Raw genomic sequence first — 19,086 nt, 5'->3', positions numbered from 1 at the left:
AATATCAAGAAAAGCATGGAATCAAGTTTTATTGTTTCAAGGTGGTAAACTAGTCATTCAGAAAGCATTTATTAAATTATTATATTTTTTGTCATTCAGTCATTAGCAATGTGTCCAACCTTTCATGATCTCATTTAGAGTTTTCTTCTCTAGATCAATTTACAAATGTGGAAACTGATATAAATAGGGTGAAGTTTCTTGCCCAGGATCACACAGCTAGTACATGTCTGTAAAAATGAGTCTTTCTGACTCCATATTAACACGTTTTGTGATAGGCAGCGTAGAAATATGTCATTCGATCCTAAAAGCAATCTTGAGAGGTAGGTGCTATTATTATTCCCCATTTTACCTATGAGGATGAATATGTGCCATGCATCTGAGACAGAAAGAAAAGCAAAACAATCTCTCTCCTTACTTACATTTTAATGAAGGAGACAACATAAATACATACATAAATAGTTTCATTTAATATACATACAGAGCAGATGGAAGAGAAGGAGAGAGAAAGAAGAGATGGCGTGGTTAGTTTTGCCCTTTAGCAGTCATGTGAAGAATGTATTTCACTGGACAGTTGTTGCAGTTCAGGTGATTAAGGCCTGAGCTAGGATGTTCACTATGTGAACAGCGGAATAAGAAGTATTATGAAAATAGAAGCAACAAAATTTCACAGTTTGTGGGCAAGTGAAAGTGAGTGAAAGAATCGAGGATTTTTCCTGTTGTGAGTCGAAAGAATTTGGATTGAAGGGGGGCCATTGGAATTGTCCATTAAGTCTTTGGTGACCTTTGAGAACATGGTTTCAATAAAGCAGTGGGGAATGAAGATCATAGTGCACTGGATTAATGAGTGAGGAGATGGGAGCAGCATGATTTTTACCCAAATATGCACTCTATCACTTCATTTTACCACCCCTTCATTAGTGAAAGAAGGGAAACTTATAGGATGGTAATTAGAGAAAGAATTGGAATTCATGGAGAATTTTTAATCCCTTCCCTTTCTGAACATGTTTAAAACCATGGAAAGAAACTTCCCAGAGCGGGAGAGATCTATAGCAGAAAGGGATGGTGCCTAGGATTAGTGATCAAAAACAGGAAAGATGATTTTTTCTTTTGAGACTGGGGAAGGATGACAGTCTAGGTCCAGTATGTAGCATGTTGAAATAAAAAAGTTGAAACTGAGGAAGTTCATTTGTGTTTCTAGTAAAATACAATACAGTGACCCTCTTTGATGGGGAGGGAGGAACAAGGTCTGGGTGAGCCATAAAGGGTAATGATAATCACTTTAAGGTTTTAAGAATGCTTTGTATACGATAACAACTAAAATTTTTATAGTACTGTAAGTACTTGAAGGGCGTAACTATACTTGGGTTCAAATCTAGCCTCAGATACTTACTATCTATGTGACTCTGGGAGGTCAGGTAACTTTTCTTATCTGTAAAATGAGTTGGAAAAGGAAATGGCAAACTTTAATGTTTGAGCTAGCTTTCTGGAAGTCCTCCGGAAGAGTCTTGGTAGTCCTAGCAGGATACTCTCCATGAGGATTGACAAGAATAGAGTCCAAAGTCTTTATTGTCTTCTTCACAAATCTGTCTCCTTCACAGTCTGAGTCTGACTTTGTCCTTAGTTTTCTCAGCCCTTAAATACTCTATTACAATTACATCATTACAGTGTACTGAGAATAAGCCAATCTAGACTGATAATATAAGAAACTAGATAAATGTGAACTAGAGAACCATTATCTCATCAATTCCACTGAGTTAACACCTTGTTTCAAGTATACTTCTCCAGAGTTCCGGCCTTCTACAGCAAACCACTCCAGTATATCTAAGCCAAGAAAACCCCAAATGAGGTTCAGAGGAGTTGGACATAACTGAAAATGACTTAACAACAAGCTCTTGAAGAGGTCTCTACAAAAATTATCTCATTTTAGCTTCACAGTAACCCTGGCAGGTGGGTGCTGGCATATTTCCTGTTTTATAGACAGATAAACTGAGGCAGAGGATATATGACTTGCCCAGAGTCATAATTATGTAGTGACTGATTCTGAATTTGAACTCAAGTCTTCTTGACTTTTTAATTCATCAGTCTTGTCTACTATACCATTTTTCCTCTAACATGACTTCATCCTTGCAGTTAATTTCCATTTATGAAGATCACAATTTCTCTGTCTTTTAGCAGTTTCATTAGCTGGTTACTGATCCCCCCCCAAAAAAAAAAATATATATATATATATATATATATATATATATATATATATATATATATATATATATATATATATATATATATATATTCACAGCACAGCCTCAGAATCTCTCTTAAATTAGTTAGCTGCTCCTTAGATGACAGGTTCTAAGTTCTATTGCCCAAGTCTGTCCTTTCCAATTTGGCTGAACATGCCAGAGTTTAGATTCTACTGTCATAGCCATTGAGATTGTAATGTTATCTCTTTACCTCATGGTGTACTGGAATTAGGCTTTAGTGGGATGGATATGGGAGATATAGTATAAGATATGTTGTTATAATTAAATTATTCCATTTGAGGTTTTCTTAGCAAAGACACTGGAGTAGTTTAGTAATTTACTGTTTCCTTTTGTGGCTTATTTTATACATGAGGAACCTGAGATAAACAGGGTTAAGTTTTTTGCCCAGAGTCACACAGCTAATAAGTGTCTGACTCTTCTTTCTTTCTTAACTCCAGACCTGGTATTCTATCTATTGTGACTTGGCTTTTTACATCTTTCTCTTACTACTAAAGTACATACATACCACACCACATTCATACACACACACACACACACACACACACACACACACACACACACACACACACACACACAATATCTCTCTTTCTCTCTCTCTCTCTCTCTCTCTCTCTCTCTCTTTCTCTCTCTCTCTCTCTCTCTCTCTCTCTCTCTCTCTCTCTCTCTCTCTCTCTCTCTCTCTCTCTCTTTCTCAAAGGTTAAGTAAATTGCCCAAGGTCATAAAAATAATAAGTTTTTGAGGCTGGATTTGAACTTAGGTCTTCCTGATGTCAACCAGACAGAGACAGCTTCTAGCCTGTGGATGGTTGAACAAAGCAGATTAGAGACATGAGAGTCAGGAATCAAAGAGAAGTTTAATTTCCAAGTGAAGGAAAGGCTTGTAAGATAAGACAGATATACTGGAGCCTTGCCCCTAATGTGGAGATCTCAATACTTATACCAATGACTTAACAGTGAACTATAGTCCTGACAATGAAGAGTAACAGTAACAATATGACAAATTTTATTCACAGCAGGACTTCATGACCAGAAGTAATTATGAGATTTTGTTGTGACTAAGATTATCCAGAAAGTGAGTGCAAAAGATTGTTGTTTGTCAAGCCCTGGTCTCAGCTTGAGCTGGGCCTTAAGCTACTGGAAAACAAGGTGTCTTCTATAATATGTTGATGTATTGATACTGACTAAAGCCCATCACTCTATCCACTGTGTCAACCAGCTGCCTTCTTATAAAGATCCGTTTTTTTCTGTTTTACATAGCATCTTTTGCTTTTATTTTGTATTTAAAGTATTTTATTCAGTTAATTTGTATTTTTTGTTAAATTGTTTTTAACTGCTTATAATGTTTAAACAGGGCAAAGGTTTTTGCAAAGGTTTTCCACAATCCTGCTGAAAATCCTAAGACTTATTTCTAGGTTTTACTCAGTGCTAGAAAATTTTGGAGTGAAGTTTTGAAACTTCTACCATTACAAAATTTTATTCTGAATGAATAAAAAGATCAAATGAGTCTCTTAAAAGCTGTACAGACTTACTTCAGTAAACATTTATTAAATGCTAGGTGTGTATATGTCAGGTACTGTGCTACAATGAAAGGCAAAAGGCAGTCCCTACTTTTAAAGAAGTCATAATCTAAGGAGAGAAGACAACATATAAAAAGAAACTAAAAATCAAGTGAGATGAAGGGACTAAAGGGTAGCTATTGGTTTCCTTCACTAGAATGGAAATGGTTTAAATCATTATCATATGAATGAGTTGAATTCATCTTGCAGAATAATTCGTTTTTTTAGTTCATGAAATCCATGAGATACACCAGATTTGAAAATGATCAAGAGAATTCTCTTGGTTCTCTACTTAAATGGTAGAGGATCAGGGTGGGGAGGCAAAGTTCTGCAATGATCAACCTTCATCTCTCCAATCACAGGGAGTGAGGAGCCTTGACAAAAGGTGCTGAGGAGGCATGAGTTTCAGAGTTGTGTTTTTCTTGAAGAATTATGAATTTCTAGAGTTATGAAATTCAGGAAATCAACCAGACAGGAATTTTCAAATCATTTAATTTTATTTTTAGGATAAATAAAGAATGGTTCAGGAAACAAATGCTTTCTCATCTTGTCTCCTCCCCATTCATATCCATTTTCTCAACACTTTAACAAATATTGTGCCAGGCATATACCATGTGGTAGGTTTAAGTGCTGTGAGAGATTCTGAGTAGTATAATTCCTTATTTTCATTTAAAGAGTTACCAGACTACTTCAGTAAAGAACATGTACACACACACAAAAAATTTTTTAAATCATAAATACAGAAAGTGGGGCAGATTATTAAATATTTTTTACATTACAAAAAAACTTTGGATAAATGGTTGCAAGGTAATAGTGGAGGAAAACATTAATGCCAACAACAGGAAATAGCTGTCCTTTCTATAACTCTTACTATGTACCATTCAGGATGACTAAATACAATTATTTCATTTGATCCTCATTTTTATAATTGAGGAAACTGAGGTATGAGATTTAGTAGCTTTCCTAGGATAGATGTCCAAAGTCATATTTCAACTCAAGTCTTTCTTACTCCAGACCCAGTCCTCTATCTACTCTACCACCTAACTGCCCATTAGAAAAGTAGTTTGGGGCATATTTTTATTGTTGAGCTATTTTTCAGTTGTGTTCAACTCTTCAAGCTCAGTTTTGAGGTTTTTCTTAGCAAAAATACTAGAATGGTGTGCTATTTCCTTTTCCAGCTCCTTTTATAAAAAGAAACTGAGATAGCTTGCTCAGGTTCAAGAAATTAGTGTTTGAGGACACATTTAAACTCAGAAAGATGAGTCTTTCTTATTCAAGGCTGGGCACTCTACTGTACCAGCTAGTTGTCTTATATTAGTGGACCTTGAATGCCAAAATAGGGAGTTCCTCTAGGCAGTAATCTTGGAAAGAATGTGGCATACTAGAAAGTACAGGAAGGGTAATCTGATGGTATTAAGTTACCATCCAATGGTAGATGGATGTAGGTTGTAGGATAGATGAGAGTGGGGAGATGTAAAAGATTAGAAGACCAGTTGGGATTTAGGCCTATTGCAGTAACTTAGGAGTGATACAGTAAGGGTTTGAATTTAGGGTGGAAGCAATAGAATAAGAAAGGAACAATGTGTGAGAACTTTCAAAAATAATCAGTCTTAATTCCTGCCAGAAAAAGCTTCCTAAAGTTTTTGAAAAAAAATTTTAATTGAAGATTGATGGCCAAAGGAAGAAGTATAAAATAGGACATTGTTTAAAGGGAACAGAGGTTTGGGAATTTGTTTTGCTTCTGGAGTACTTTTTTGAGTCTTATTATTTATTATTTGTTTGTTTTAAGGTTTGAGGTATGTAGGTTTAGGAAAAGAAGCCAGTGGAGAGATGGATCTTGAACAGAGAATAGGCAAAATTGAGATCCAAGAATGGGCGGGACACTATTGGAATTTCTTTTATATTTAGTGAGAAAGTTTACCAACACTTTTTGTTACTCTAACTTCTTTGTGACACTGATATTTTTAAAACTTAAATCAATTGATGTAGGCGTGTTTTATAACCAGAATAAGTGATTTCCAAATGAGTAAGCTTTTCTTGTTTATACTCTTCATATTCACACCTCTCTTCTCCTATAAAACAAACAGAAAACTTCAAGAGTTTATAATGTGGACAATCATTTTAGGGATATATAAGTAAATGAAAATTAATTATCTATTTTTCATTTAACAGGTACTTGTCCTGGTGAAATGAATACCTATTAGCTGGAGTTAGAAGATTTTGCTGGACCAGATCCAGAAGCCATGCTATGCTAAATACAGCTTTTTGTTTCTTTAAACAGGAGTTAATTTGTTAGTAGGTACCGAGAGTGGCCTGATGTTGCTGGATAGAAGTGGCCAAGGAAAGGTATATCCACTTATTAACCGAAGGCGGTTCCAACAGATGGATGTTCTTGAAGGCTTGAATGTTTTAGTGACAATATCTGGTAAAAATGTCTTTTGTATCATTTATTTATCATGATTCTTTTGTGACAAAAATGCTTGAAGTTCTTAAATGCTGGAAAAAAAAATTGGATCTTGCCTTGTTTTTAAAAGTTTGAGAAAATTCACATCAATTTAAAAGAAAATATATTAAAATTTAGGCATGCTTTCTTTTGTTGCAAAAAAGTGTGAGTTGTAGGAGTTTTATTTATGAAAAGGGAACTTTTCATTTTGGGGGGATTTTACTTTGAGGAAAGAAATCTATTACGTTCTTACTTTTAAGTAAAAAGACTCTTTATATATAGTTATTACAAATTTCGTTTTCTACTTTCCCAACTCACAATTAGATTTTTGTTGCTGTTGCTTTATTTTAAAGTAGATAACAAAGGAAATGAGAAGGGGTTCCATTGTAGCCAGAAGTTGGCACAATTATACTGTAAAGTGGCAGCTGACATCCCAGCAAGAAAGGAGAAACTATAAAAGCCTCTATCATACTCTAAAAATGTAGTTTGGATCTATTTGGAAAAATATAATATCAGAGTTAGAAAGTTCCATAGAGTCCATCTGTCCTAAGGAGTAACAGCCCTATCCTCCAGAGCAGACTATGGTGTCATCGTTGTATTTTGACACAGTAAAATAATTGATGATATTTATGATGTTAAGTCATCAAGAAACAGTTATTTTGTTCAGTATATTCTATTTGCAGGGTCATGGAAATAAATAATAGTTCTAAAAGTTTTGTCTTCTATAATGGTTAACACTTTTAACATTTTGATCATTAAATTTGTAAGTTTCCTGAAAAATTACTAGCTTCATTTCTAATATTCCATATTAAATATATCTATAACACAACTACAGCACTTACTAGGGAAAAGTGCAGTGTGTGTGTGTGTGTGTAAAATACGTCATGTGATTTTAACATAATCATTGTGACTATTTGAAGAATACCATGCTTTTTCTATGAAGAAAATTCCAACTAAAATTGTCAACATTACTTAAAGACAAATCAAACCTAGAGCACTGTTTCTGTGATGTGTTTATATTTTACCCATTTTAAGCAAATATGTTATTAGCATTATAGGTTCCTAAATATTTTAATAGATTTTTGTGCCTTTGAAAATTGTACTTTTCAATGAAAAAACAATTACTTTGTCTAATTAAATCCCAAATTAGGTGAAAATATAGCACGTCATTCACTTCACCAGGAAAATATTTTTGTAATTCAGTAAAATTTTCCTTAAGGAGTTACCATCAAAAAATATTTGCAACCTTTTAAAAATTGTTCCATACATAATGACATCCATACATTTTATACATACATACATACACATTCCCTATTTGTTGCATGTACAGTTTCATTTATTAGTATATATGCAAGTTTCATACTTATGTGTGTGTGCTCACACACACATACTCACACAAGCATCCATACTTAACCAGTGTCAAGAATAACAGATCTTTAGACTTTTGATAGGGTAACAAATAGGATTTTGGATCACTTAAATATCCTGCCCCTCTTTAAAAACTTTTATTTAGTTTCTTTTAAGAAATTGCCATGGCACTTATTAATTTAGTTTTTGAGTTTGACCTAGATTCCATTTCTCCTTATGCCAAAAAATATGTAAGATTTGAGATCCTTGTAAATCTGCCTAATTTATTCCTTACTATGTTTATAGATTGAAATTCACACTGATGGCTACAAGACAATTTATGGTACCTTGATATTTAGCTAAGAGGAAACTCTTCTTAAAAGGCAAACTTAAATATTTGTATTTAGGAAGAATAGGTTTTGACTATATTTGAAAGAGTCCTTGATGCTGTTTTCACAAAGTTAAAAGTTTTCATTTTTTCAGGAAATAGATATCTCTCTTCAGATATATATAATAGTCTTTTTATTAGGGAAAAAATTAGTGCATTTAAGGCCCAATTTTTAAAAAGAATAAATATATTTTTAGATTATGAAATTTTAAGTTTTTTAGATATGTAAAAATCTATTTTCCCACCCTCGTTTGTACCAATAAATTAAATTCTGAAATAAACTTATTACAAGCATGAAAAATAGTATTTAAATCACTCCTAAATAGTTAACAGTTTAAATAAAAATTATGAATTCATATTCTATTTTGTGTAGAAACTTAAGCACTCCTATTAGAAGGCAAGAACCAAGTCTTTTGACTTACTTTGTCTCTGTCTTAGTGTACGTAGAACAATGTATGCCTCTATTATAAAAATGGGTAAATAGAGTTTGAAAAATGAGAATAGTTTAAAAAAAAAAAAAAGATTTAGTCTTTGACTTACATGATGGTTCTAAGCATTTATCATATGCCCTCAGAGCCTAATTCAATATGGTAGTATTGCATGCTGTATTGAGATATTTTTGTTATTGTTGTTTGTTTGTTTTTTTAAATTATAATTAGATGTGAATCCAAGATTTTCTTCCTTTTGAGACAGTACTAATGAGGATACCTGTGAAGGGATTGTTTTGTTTTTGTCTTGTTTTTTTAAAAATAGTAATATTGTTAAATTTCAGTCTTCTATGAAGACATAGCTTCTGTTCTTTCTGTAGAAGCTATGGACAATTGATTATATATATGTCATGTTTGAATAGGTCAAAAATTAACATGCTTTTAAAAAAAGAGCTTAAATATATACTTATTATCTAATTGTAGATGAGCAAGTTGAGTCTGAGATAGGTGAGGAGCCTTCTCCCAAATCACACATCTAACAGTTTTTGGCACTTTAACTTATTTATTTTTTGGGAACAGTTTATGGTTTATTGGTCTCCCACATATGGGTATCACTAATAAGTGTTATCTATTTTAAAATATTACTTGAAAATTTTTCCATAAATACCATGTTAATCTACTGATTTTTGGAGGATATTTGGATTTTAATCTGAACATTGGGTTGAAATAAAGATGTGTATATTTCTCTTCCACTGCCAAGGAAACCTTATTAATTTTTTTTTTTTTTTAAAGATCCACCTTGGAGAAATAACACTAGGAAGTATTACTTGTGATACTATGGAGACAGCTATCAGAAAATATTAATATTTTTCTCAAAGCTTATCATAAGGATCTTATGATCCTTCTCAAAGATCAGCAATTTCTTTTGTGCCTCAGCAGTAAAATAGTGTGAATATTTGATCTTCATCTTGAAGTTTTTCCTTTTAATTTACCATCAACAGACAGAATTTCATGATGACTGTTTTGATTTTTTTAACTTGAATCTTTTGCTAGGTAAGAAAAATAAATTACGAGTCTACTACTTGTCTTGGCTAAGGAATAAAATACTTCATAATGATCCAGAAGTGGAGAAGAAACAGGGATGGACAACTGTAGGTGATTTGGAAGGATGTGTACACTATAAAGTTGGTAAGTTCTGGGAGGTGGTTTTCCCCCATCTTTGCATATTTTCTACAGTTTTCATTCATACCATTTGTATTAGTTTCTTCCAAACTCTGCTCCATTTTCCTAGAAAATGTATTTTTCAAGATAGAGTAATTCAGATTGCATTTCATTGCTTTGTAGTTTAGGGTTCATAGTGAAGGAAGGGACATTCTAGTTTGTTGGAGCCAAACAGGGGCTAATTTTTAAATGTTAATTATTCTAATCCATATATCCAGAATGCTCCTGGTTTTTTCTCTTGGATCCAATCTTTTTTCTGTTTCTCAGATACCAATTTTAACACTTTGCATCAGGATTGTCAGAATAGTCTTCAGTACCTGAGTTTCTTTGACTCTATCTTGCACATAGTTGTCCTTTTCTTTCTTACTAATATATATCTTTTTTCTCTTGCAAGATTTTTCTTAAGATCACTTCATCCTGTAAGCTTTAAAACTTAACTCTAAGGAAAAAAAAAATCATACATACATATGTACATGTTTTTTTTTTTTTTTTTTTTTTTTTTTTTTTTAAGTAGACTCGGTCAGGGACTCTCTACTACAATGTTGACTTATGTTTACTTGGGCCTTTGGGAAACTAAAATGACTTGCCCGTTGCCCCTCAAGCCACATGTCTCAGAGAAGAGACTTAAAACTAAGATTTGTAGTTTGAAGACCTGCTTTCTGTCCAGTATGAAACATTTCATTCTTTGTAATAGTGATAGTCCTAATCATAGTTGAAGAAGAAAGGGAAGAAAAGGAGACGAAACCATTAAAGTTTGCAGAGCATATATTAGCTCTTTTGAACCTCATTAACCCTCTGAAGTATTATTATTCCCATCTTGCTGATGAGGAAACTGAAGCTACAAAGAATGAAATAATTTATGCAAGATTCTGTTAATAGCACAATTGAGCCTATAATCCACATCTTCTGGCTCTTAGCTCATTTGTATTTTGTCTCTACAATATAAACTGTCCTAATCCTTAATTCCTGCTATGTTTTACATAGTCTAGTGTTTATGCTCTATTAATTTACTCTTGAACTTTAAACTGCAGGAAAGCAGACACACTTATCATTTTGTCTAGCATGTTGTTGTTCAGTTGATTTTCAGTCATGTTCAATTCTTCATGTACTTTTGTTGACAAATATAGTGCAGCGGTTTGCCATTTCCTTTTCTAGCTCATTTTACAGATGGAGAAACTGAGATAAAAAAACCTGAGTATCTGAGGTCATATTTAAACTCTTCCCGACTTTAGACCCAGCACTCTATTCACTAAAGTGCTACCCTAGCTACCCTGATGTGTGCATTTTATTCTGAAAATTTTTATTTGGACTTTATCTATGATTTCGTTAATATAGAGAGCCCTCATCTCCTTCTGTCAACATAGGTCAGCACTGCTCTGCAAACTTAAGAGATGTAGAAAGTAAAATTTTTAAGGCAATGAAATTTTAAGTGATTTGCCTAGAATTCTGTGGCCAATATGTGTAGAAGCAGTGCTTGAATACAGACTAATTCCAAAGTCAGCTTCCTTTATGATTTATTGTGCCTGCTTATTTCTCTTCCTATAATGGATATTTAATGTTTATTAAATTGTGCTTTTATGATTTTTCTTCCTTATGTCCCTTGTGTGTCCCTTGTCCTCCAGACTGTGTGCTTTAATATGTTTTTTATTCATTGATGTGATTGTAAAGTGCCTTTCGGAAATGTCTAAAGTTGATTTTTTTAAAGCAGAAATCAATTATATTCCATCTCTCCCTTAATACAAATGAGAGAATGCTCAGTTGCTGAGATGCACATGAGAGGTTTATCCGGTAGAGGGAGCTAGAAGCCTGCCGTTTAAAGGACACAAGTCTTTTGCTTTGTTCTGTGTGTAGTCTTGGGAGTATTTTCTTGCAGTATATGTGTGGCATATTTTCTCTTTAGCTCTGTCCTCTTCCCAATTAAAAAAAAAATGTTTAAATTATGCCAGTTGGCATAATTTTATAAGGTGTATACTCAGATTGCAGATGATCTCCCCTCTAGTAGCTATGATGAACTAGTTAATAAACGTTTTGGTAAAATACTTGGAAAATGTCAAATTTAACCAGGCAGTGATTAAAAATTCAATCTATTTAGTTGCATTTAGCTGCCTTAATGAAGCTACCTGTTAACAATACATTCGCGATTATTTAAAGGAGAATTTAAGAAGGGCTCTTTATCACTAATGAGTAAAAGTATACTTTTTCTACTTCACTACTGCAGAACTTTAACAGATACTTAGTACTGTTAGATTTTAGGTCACTGTAGGGCAGGCATTGTTTAATTTTTGACTTTGTTTTTTCATCACTGAGCATAATATTTTGCTACTTTGTTTAAAAGAACCAGGATGTTTACATTTCAGGCTGGTAACAGTTTGGGGACTTCTCTGAGATCCTCCTTGATTATTGTCAGCATTTTAAAGAATGTTGTAGTATAGGAGTGGTGGTGGTGATGATGATGATGATGATGATGGTAGAAGAGGAGGAAGATCAAAGTGATAGAACAGTCCAAAAGAGATAATAAATGCAAATTTTAATATATAAATGAAGTCATCAAAATGTGCCTTTCTTCCTCATCCTCATCCTTCTCCTTGGTAATACTACTATGACTATATTATTAAAACAATAATAATTTTGTGGTTATTGTCTGAGTCATTCTGACTCCATTTGGGATTTTCTTGGCAAAGATATTGGACTGATTTGCCATTTTCTTTTCCATATCATTTTGTAACTGGGGAAACAGAGGCAAATAGTTAAATGACTTGCCCAGGATTACATAGCTAAGTAGATATACGAGGCTACATTTGAACTCTAGTCCTCTAGGGCTGTTGCCCTAAACACTTGAGTTACAATATATTTATAATAATAAATTATTATTTAATTTGAGCCTCAGATTGCTTTACATACATTAATCATTTAAACCTCAAAGACATAAACTAAAATATCTTATTGGATCCTCACAGAAACAGTATGAGATAAGTAGTGCAGACATTCTTTTCCCCATTTTACAGATAAAGAAGCTAAATCTTGAGAATAAGTAGCTTGCCAATAATCATAAAACTTGAGCCAAATTTCAAGTTACTCCTAATTCCAAGTCATGTCCGTTCATTCATTTGCTTACATTTATGCTATGCTTGTTTCACTATTGCTCTTGAATGGGTTTGGGGAATATCTAGTCCACCAACCACATAAGAGCCACGAAATCATTTGGTCTCGCTTTGTAAAACTAGGTACGATAACCTCCCACAGCTAGAGTTTTTAAATTGGTAATGTTATAAATATTCAAATGGCCCTTGGTAGAGAAAAGGTTCCCTATCGCTGCTCTAGAATTGAGGATTTAGGTTTTAAGTTCTGTATCTCTTCAGAGAAAGAAGCCATGTTTCAGGATAGTCATTAATCAAGAAGATATTCTGCAAGCGTTTTGAATATGTTTATAGTCTCTAATACTTACTTGATGACAATACTTGGACAAGTTACTTAATCCTCTCTGCTTAAGGTTTTTTATAAGCTCTGAAATCAGCTAGAGAAGGAAATGGCAAACCATTGTAGTATCTTTGTCCTAGAAAACCTCAAATGTGGGGTCATGAAGAGTTAGATATCACTGAAAAATGATAACCACAAATAAAATAAATACTTTTTGCTTGTTGCCTTAATGATGTCATTTGTTGTTTTCATGCTTTTGCTGCTAAGGTACTATTACAGCAAAAATAAAACAAAACAAAACAAAAACAATACTCATTTAAAACTATTTTGGCATTGGTTCTGGTTAAACTACATTTTTTTAAGGAAGCAAAACTTGCTCAAGATGGGTATTTGTATTACACTGGTTTTAAAATGTAGGGGCTTTGTGATCTTGTTATGAGCTCTTTACCTCAGGAGATCTACCATTATAGAATAAAGTTTGAAGTTGATACTAACTTCTATTTCTCTTGTTTATTTTCAGTAAAATATGAAAGAATCAAGTTTCTCGTCATTGCTTTGAAGAATTCGGTGGAAGTCTATGCTTGGGCCCCAAAGCCATACCACAAATTTATGGCCTTTAAGGTAAAAACATCATTTAACTGTGCTTAAAACACTTTTAAGTGTGCTGTGCCCTTTGGGGGTGGCTTGTTTCATTATCTTATTTTGGTGCATTTGAATTTTATTTGTGGCTGTCTTGTGACAAGTATAGAATTTTTTTTTCTGATTCCTTAAAATTGGTGTTCCTTAAGTTGATCCCCTACTTTTCTCTCTGTGTTTTCTCCTCAAGAGTCTAATCTATTAATTACATATTCAGCTACACAAAAACAGGTCTCAAATTTCTATATTCAAACTTAGTTCTACTCTTCTAAGCTCCAGATTCACAGCTCCAATTGCCTACAGGATATCTATAGATATCTGTATCTGGATGTCTCATTGATGCCTTAAATTCAACATCACCAAAACAGGGCTTACTTGTTTTTCCTTCAGATTCATTCTTCTTTGTGACCATGTTCTTTCTGTCAATAATATTCACTCCTCCCATGTTCATTACTTGAATATTTGAATTTTCCTCTGTCATCATATCCCCACATCTCAGTTACATAGTCCTTGGATTCAGCCCCCACCATAATTTTTTGTATTGCCCCATAAGCTGTTTCTATTGTTGCTACATTAGTTCAAGACTTCATTATTGCTTTCCTGATTTGTGGCTTCAGTCAAACTGAGATCTGTAACCTTAGCTTAAAAAGGGCAGCATCTCCCATTTCATCCAGGGTCCTTTTCCAGTCATCTTGAACTATATCTTACCATTAGACTCAGCTGGCTCTAGAGGGAAAAGTGAGGTAGGTGGTCTTGTACAGTCCTCCCATCACCTAAATCCAATTCACTTGCATGACATGGCATCACCTTCCTGATTTTATGGTCATATCGAGAACAAAGGACAAACAGCAACAACAAGTGAACTTCTAATGGGTCTAGCTGGCTTCCCTCTTTTTTTCTATTTAATCCCATCTGTAACATCTTCTGAATGTAGGTCATAGAACTTCTGCTCAAAATCCCTTAAATAACTCCCTATTGCCTATCAAAGAAAGCTCAGGCTTTTTTGTTTTAAGATGCTCTATAATGTAGGGGCTCCTTATTTTTCTAACTTTCTCTTTCACTGCACTCTATATCAGAAAGTATGCAAAAAGTGTAACGGGTAATGTTATATTTTATAAGTAAGTCAATATGTGACTCATAGGGATTCTTTTGTAAAGATTTCTATTTTAGTTTAAATACTATAACTTTAGGGCAGCTCTTGTAGTAGAGTGGATGGAAGACCAGGCCTGAAGTCAGGAAGTCATATTCCTGAGTTCAAATCTGGTCTCAGACACTTACTAGTTAGTTGTATGACCATAAGTAAAACATTTCATTCTGTTGTTTCAAGTTTCCTCATTTGTAAAATGAAGTGGAGAAGGAAATAGCAAACCACTCCATTGCCAAGGAAATCCTAAATGGTGTTATATAAAGAGTTGGACATGCCTGGAAAACAACTGTCATTATTCTATTCCACAATTATTATTATCCTTTTCACTATTTCTATAGGGAAAGTAGTAGCTATGCTTTATTTTATTTTATTTTTTAATTAATAGGGTGATAGTTAGCAAGGCCTTACTGTCCAATTAATCCCCATTTCTGTCTCTCTGTCTTTCAGTCATTTGGAGAATTGATACATAAGCCATTGTTGGTTGATCTTACTGTAGAGGAAGGGCAACGGTTAAAAGTGATTTATGGTTCCTGTGCTGGATTTCATGCTGTTGATGTGGATTCGGGATCAGTCTATGATATTTATCTACCTACGCATGTAAGAGCCCAGACTCTACAGTTGGTTGGTTATTTTTGTTTTGTTATTTCCCTATCTTCTACTTTCCCCCAAGTGTTTGAGCTTATAGTGAGAATTTTTTCTCCTCCCTTTCCCAAGATTTGCAGGTTGAATTTGTTCAAATAGCCTCCGTGTTCTAATTTTGAGGAAGATTGTCATTACCATTCACAAGCTGAAAGACATGTGTCTTAGAAACTTGGAATCCTTCTGGGTATTTTGTTTGACCTGGGGTAAACCAGGGCTGTCTCTGAATAGAGTAGCTCATGATATTGAAGATTTCAGAAGTTTGGACATATATACTCTTCTGGGATCTTCTTGATTGGAAAAGGATTCTCTTTTTGGCCTACCATCTGTTATAGTGCCAGAACCACAGGGATTCTAAATCTTGATTAAGAACACATATTTTGAGGCAACTTGGTTTGTTACAGTGTAGTTTGAAGGTGGACTAGGACTTGTTGACCAATCACTGATCATTAAGCCCCTGAAGTATTTTTTGACTCATATATACTCTAAAATATGATATTAATTTGTCCCCTAGGTAGCCTTATGGACATCAAGCAAAATTCTAGAAAGTATATTTATTAATAGCAAAGTCAAATTTTTTTTTTTGCTTTTGTTTCTTTTGTAGATTCAGAGTAGCATACAACCTCATGCTATTATCATACTCCCCAACACAGATGGGATGGAGTTGTTAGTGTGCTATGAGGATGAAGGGGTTTATGTGAATACATATGGAAGGATTACAAAAGATGTGGTTCTGCAATGGGGAGAAATGCCTACATCTGTTGGTAAGTGTCATCTACAGTCAGAGAACAGGCTTTTAAAATAAAAAGACATCTCTCTAATGACAAAAGTGTTGGGTTTTGGTTTTTTTTTTTTTTTTTTTTTTTTTGGTTTGTTTGTTTTTAATACTTAAAGGTTCAGAAATCTTTAGAAATGATAGATTAGTTTGTGGACATACATTAAATTTCCCTGTGAAGTTTAGAGAGTGCTTCCATAAATAACTCCTCAAAAGTTGTTAATAAAAATAACATTACTTTTTTCCAGATGAAGAAAAACAGCTCTCTTTCTTCTTCCTTCCTCCCCCCCGCCCCCCAACTATTTTAGGAAGTCTGTGCAATTTTATCCAGAAGCAATTTGATTATAGTTGAATGTAAAACATGTATGCTAGAACTAGGCAAAGAGGGGGTAGTGAGGTGAAGTGGATAGAGAACTAGGTTCAGAATCATGAACACTTGTATTATGTGAACTTTGTATGTCTGACACTAGCTAGATCACTTTACAAAGAATACTCATTGTCCTTTGCTAGAGGTGTTAAATTTACAGAGATAGCCTCCAGACTCCAGAGTGGACCTGAACTGGGTTACAGTGTAATTGAGAAATGTTTAACAAAATAAATAAAGACACAACAAAATATAGATAGTTAGTTTTTTTCTAAATCAATATGCCACCCCCTGAAGCGTTTCTCTATGACCCCATTATCCTAGGCAAACTTCTAACTTATGAAATAAGTAGTAAATGACACTGATGAATAGACTTCCTCTTCTGCTTCATAAAAACAAGCTTCTGCATGCTTATCTGAGTTCTCCATATTCATTGTTTCTTATAACACAATAACATTCTATTATGTTAAAAACAAAACAAAAAACTAGAATGTGTTTAGGTCATCACCATTCATTGGGCATATAAGTTTGTTTTTCCTTGGTACAATTTGGTTGTTTTTCATGGGAAGCAAATCCTTTTTTTCTTTCTTTTTTCTTCCCTATTTTAATAGAATGATGAAGTCAAATAGATAATTTATCTTGGTGTATCAAAATCAAAATATGTGTGTGCATCTGTGTCTCAATCCTTATCTAGCTTTACTTATCTATGTGTGTCTTATCTTTCAACTTCATTTCAAGCACATCATTACTTCTTTTCACACAATCTACATTTTAGCCAAACTTAACTTCTTGCTTGTTCCCCTCTCTGACATGCCTGGATTATACTTATCTCCATCTCTTAAAATCCCAAGCTTCTTTCAAGGACTGAATTTTGTGTTATCTCATATTAGAAATTTTTCTTGATCTTCTTGTTAATGTGTGGGACAAAGACGAACAAATAAATCAAGGAGATTTTTCAAGATAAACTCAGAAAGGAATTTTATTATGATCTCGTGAGAAAGGGCATCTCTCTCCCAACAAGCAGTCAGGCAAAGAGAGATGAGGCACAGTAAACAGACAAGGATTATATATTGATGTGGGATAACACTTCTTATAGGCTGGATCTTTGCCCTGATTAGTCAGGACAAATGACCTCTTATTCTAGGTCATAAATGAGGAAAAACTTGTAACCCAACCACATCTTTAGGATTACGAAGTCTTAACTTAGTCTCACAAAGAAAAGGGCTATGTGACCCCATTCTTTATAAACCATATGATCTCTGGAGAAAGAAATTTGGCCCAGGGATACAGTTGACTTTCACTCAATTTTTAGAACATTGTCTCTACCTTGTGAGATAGCTTTCACAGTTTACTTCTTTCATAATATTTCATAATACTTGTTATGTATATAATTATTTGTTAATGCTCAGTAAAATGAAAATTCCTTAACATTGCTTTCCATCTTGTCTTTGTACCTAGCACCTACTATAGCATTTTGCATGTACTGAGTGTTAATAAATGCCTAGTAGTTTAGATTGACTTAAGTGGCTATTTCCCAGAATGAAACAGAAAATGATGGCTTCAAAGTCTTAGCCCCCTTTTCTTTCTTGTAAGCTTTTTTTATTATTCTTGATGTCTTTTGTTTTTACAAAAACTTCAATTTTGAAAAATTCCCTCCCCTTACACAGTGAGTCTTCTCTTGTAACAAAGCTTAAAAAAAATAATAACAGTCAATATATCACTTTCATTTCTAAAAATGTCTTCCTTTACCCTCTGTTAAGTCTTCTCTCATATCAAAAATTAAAAGAGAAAAAAAAAAATCAAAAAAAGCAAATCGGCAAAGGTTTAGTAAGCATCTGTTATGCCAGACACTGTTCAAAGCATAGGGGAATATACAAAAAGAGGCAAAAGATAGATCCTGACTACAAGGGGCTTACACCTTAATAAGGAAGACAATGTACAAACAAATATATACAAAACAGGTCATATACAAGATAAATATGAATAATTAACATGTGGAAGGCACTGGAATTAAGAGATGAGATATTGGAGATTACCTGGAATTTTAATTAGGACATAAAGGAAGTCAGAGGGGTCAGTAGTTGGAGCTGAATAGAGAGATCATTACCTGGAGCCTAACAATAGAAATTTTCATTCTTGAATAGCCTGGAGTCCAGTGTGGAAGCCAGTGTCACTGGGTTAGTGTGTCAATGTGTAGTTCAACAAAAGCAATCAAGTCCTTAAGCTTGTCTAACAACATATAATTTTTCTCACTCTAGTCCCTGATCTGTTTACAGAAGGGAGAAGGGATTTTTCTTAATTCTATGGGGCCAAGTTTGGTTATTATAATTGATCTACAACACTGATTTTCTTTTTTCTTTCTTTCTTTGTATTGTTTTAATAGCATTATTTCCTAGTTCTAATCGTCTCACTTTGTGTGTCTTCCAATGCTTAACTGAATTTACAGTATTCATTTTTTTTTTTT

General features: G+C 33.7%; 1 protein-coding gene across 9 annotated transcripts in view; it reads left to right on the top strand.

Moving 5' to 3' along the window:
- Positions 1 to 19,086, top strand: part of MAP4K4 (mitogen-activated protein kinase kinase kinase kinase 4) — a 239,599-nt gene that overhangs the window by 216,001 nt on the left and 4,512 nt on the right. For all 9 annotated transcript variants that reach the window (XM_074299761.1, XM_074299757.1, XM_074299760.1 and 6 more), the window contains 5 exons: positions 6,099 to 6,242; positions 9,477 to 9,611; positions 13,582 to 13,682; positions 15,292 to 15,441; positions 16,088 to 16,247. In XM_074299761.1, the coding sequence (XP_074155862.1) occupies positions 6,099 to 6,242; positions 9,477 to 9,611; positions 13,582 to 13,682; positions 15,292 to 15,441; positions 16,088 to 16,247 (690 nt within the window). The remainder of the gene's footprint in view (positions 1 to 6,098; positions 6,243 to 9,476; positions 9,612 to 13,581; positions 13,683 to 15,291; positions 15,442 to 16,087; positions 16,248 to 19,086) is intronic.

This window comes from Sminthopsis crassicaudata, chromosome 3 (genome assembly GCF_048593235.1).
Source record: "Sminthopsis crassicaudata isolate SCR6 chromosome 3, ASM4859323v1, whole genome shotgun sequence".
Lineage (NCBI taxonomy): Eukaryota > Metazoa > Chordata > Mammalia > Dasyuromorphia > Dasyuridae > Sminthopsis > Sminthopsis crassicaudata.
The sequence above is the reverse complement of the archived record's forward strand: the minus strand, read 5'-3'. Positions and strand labels throughout refer to the sequence as shown.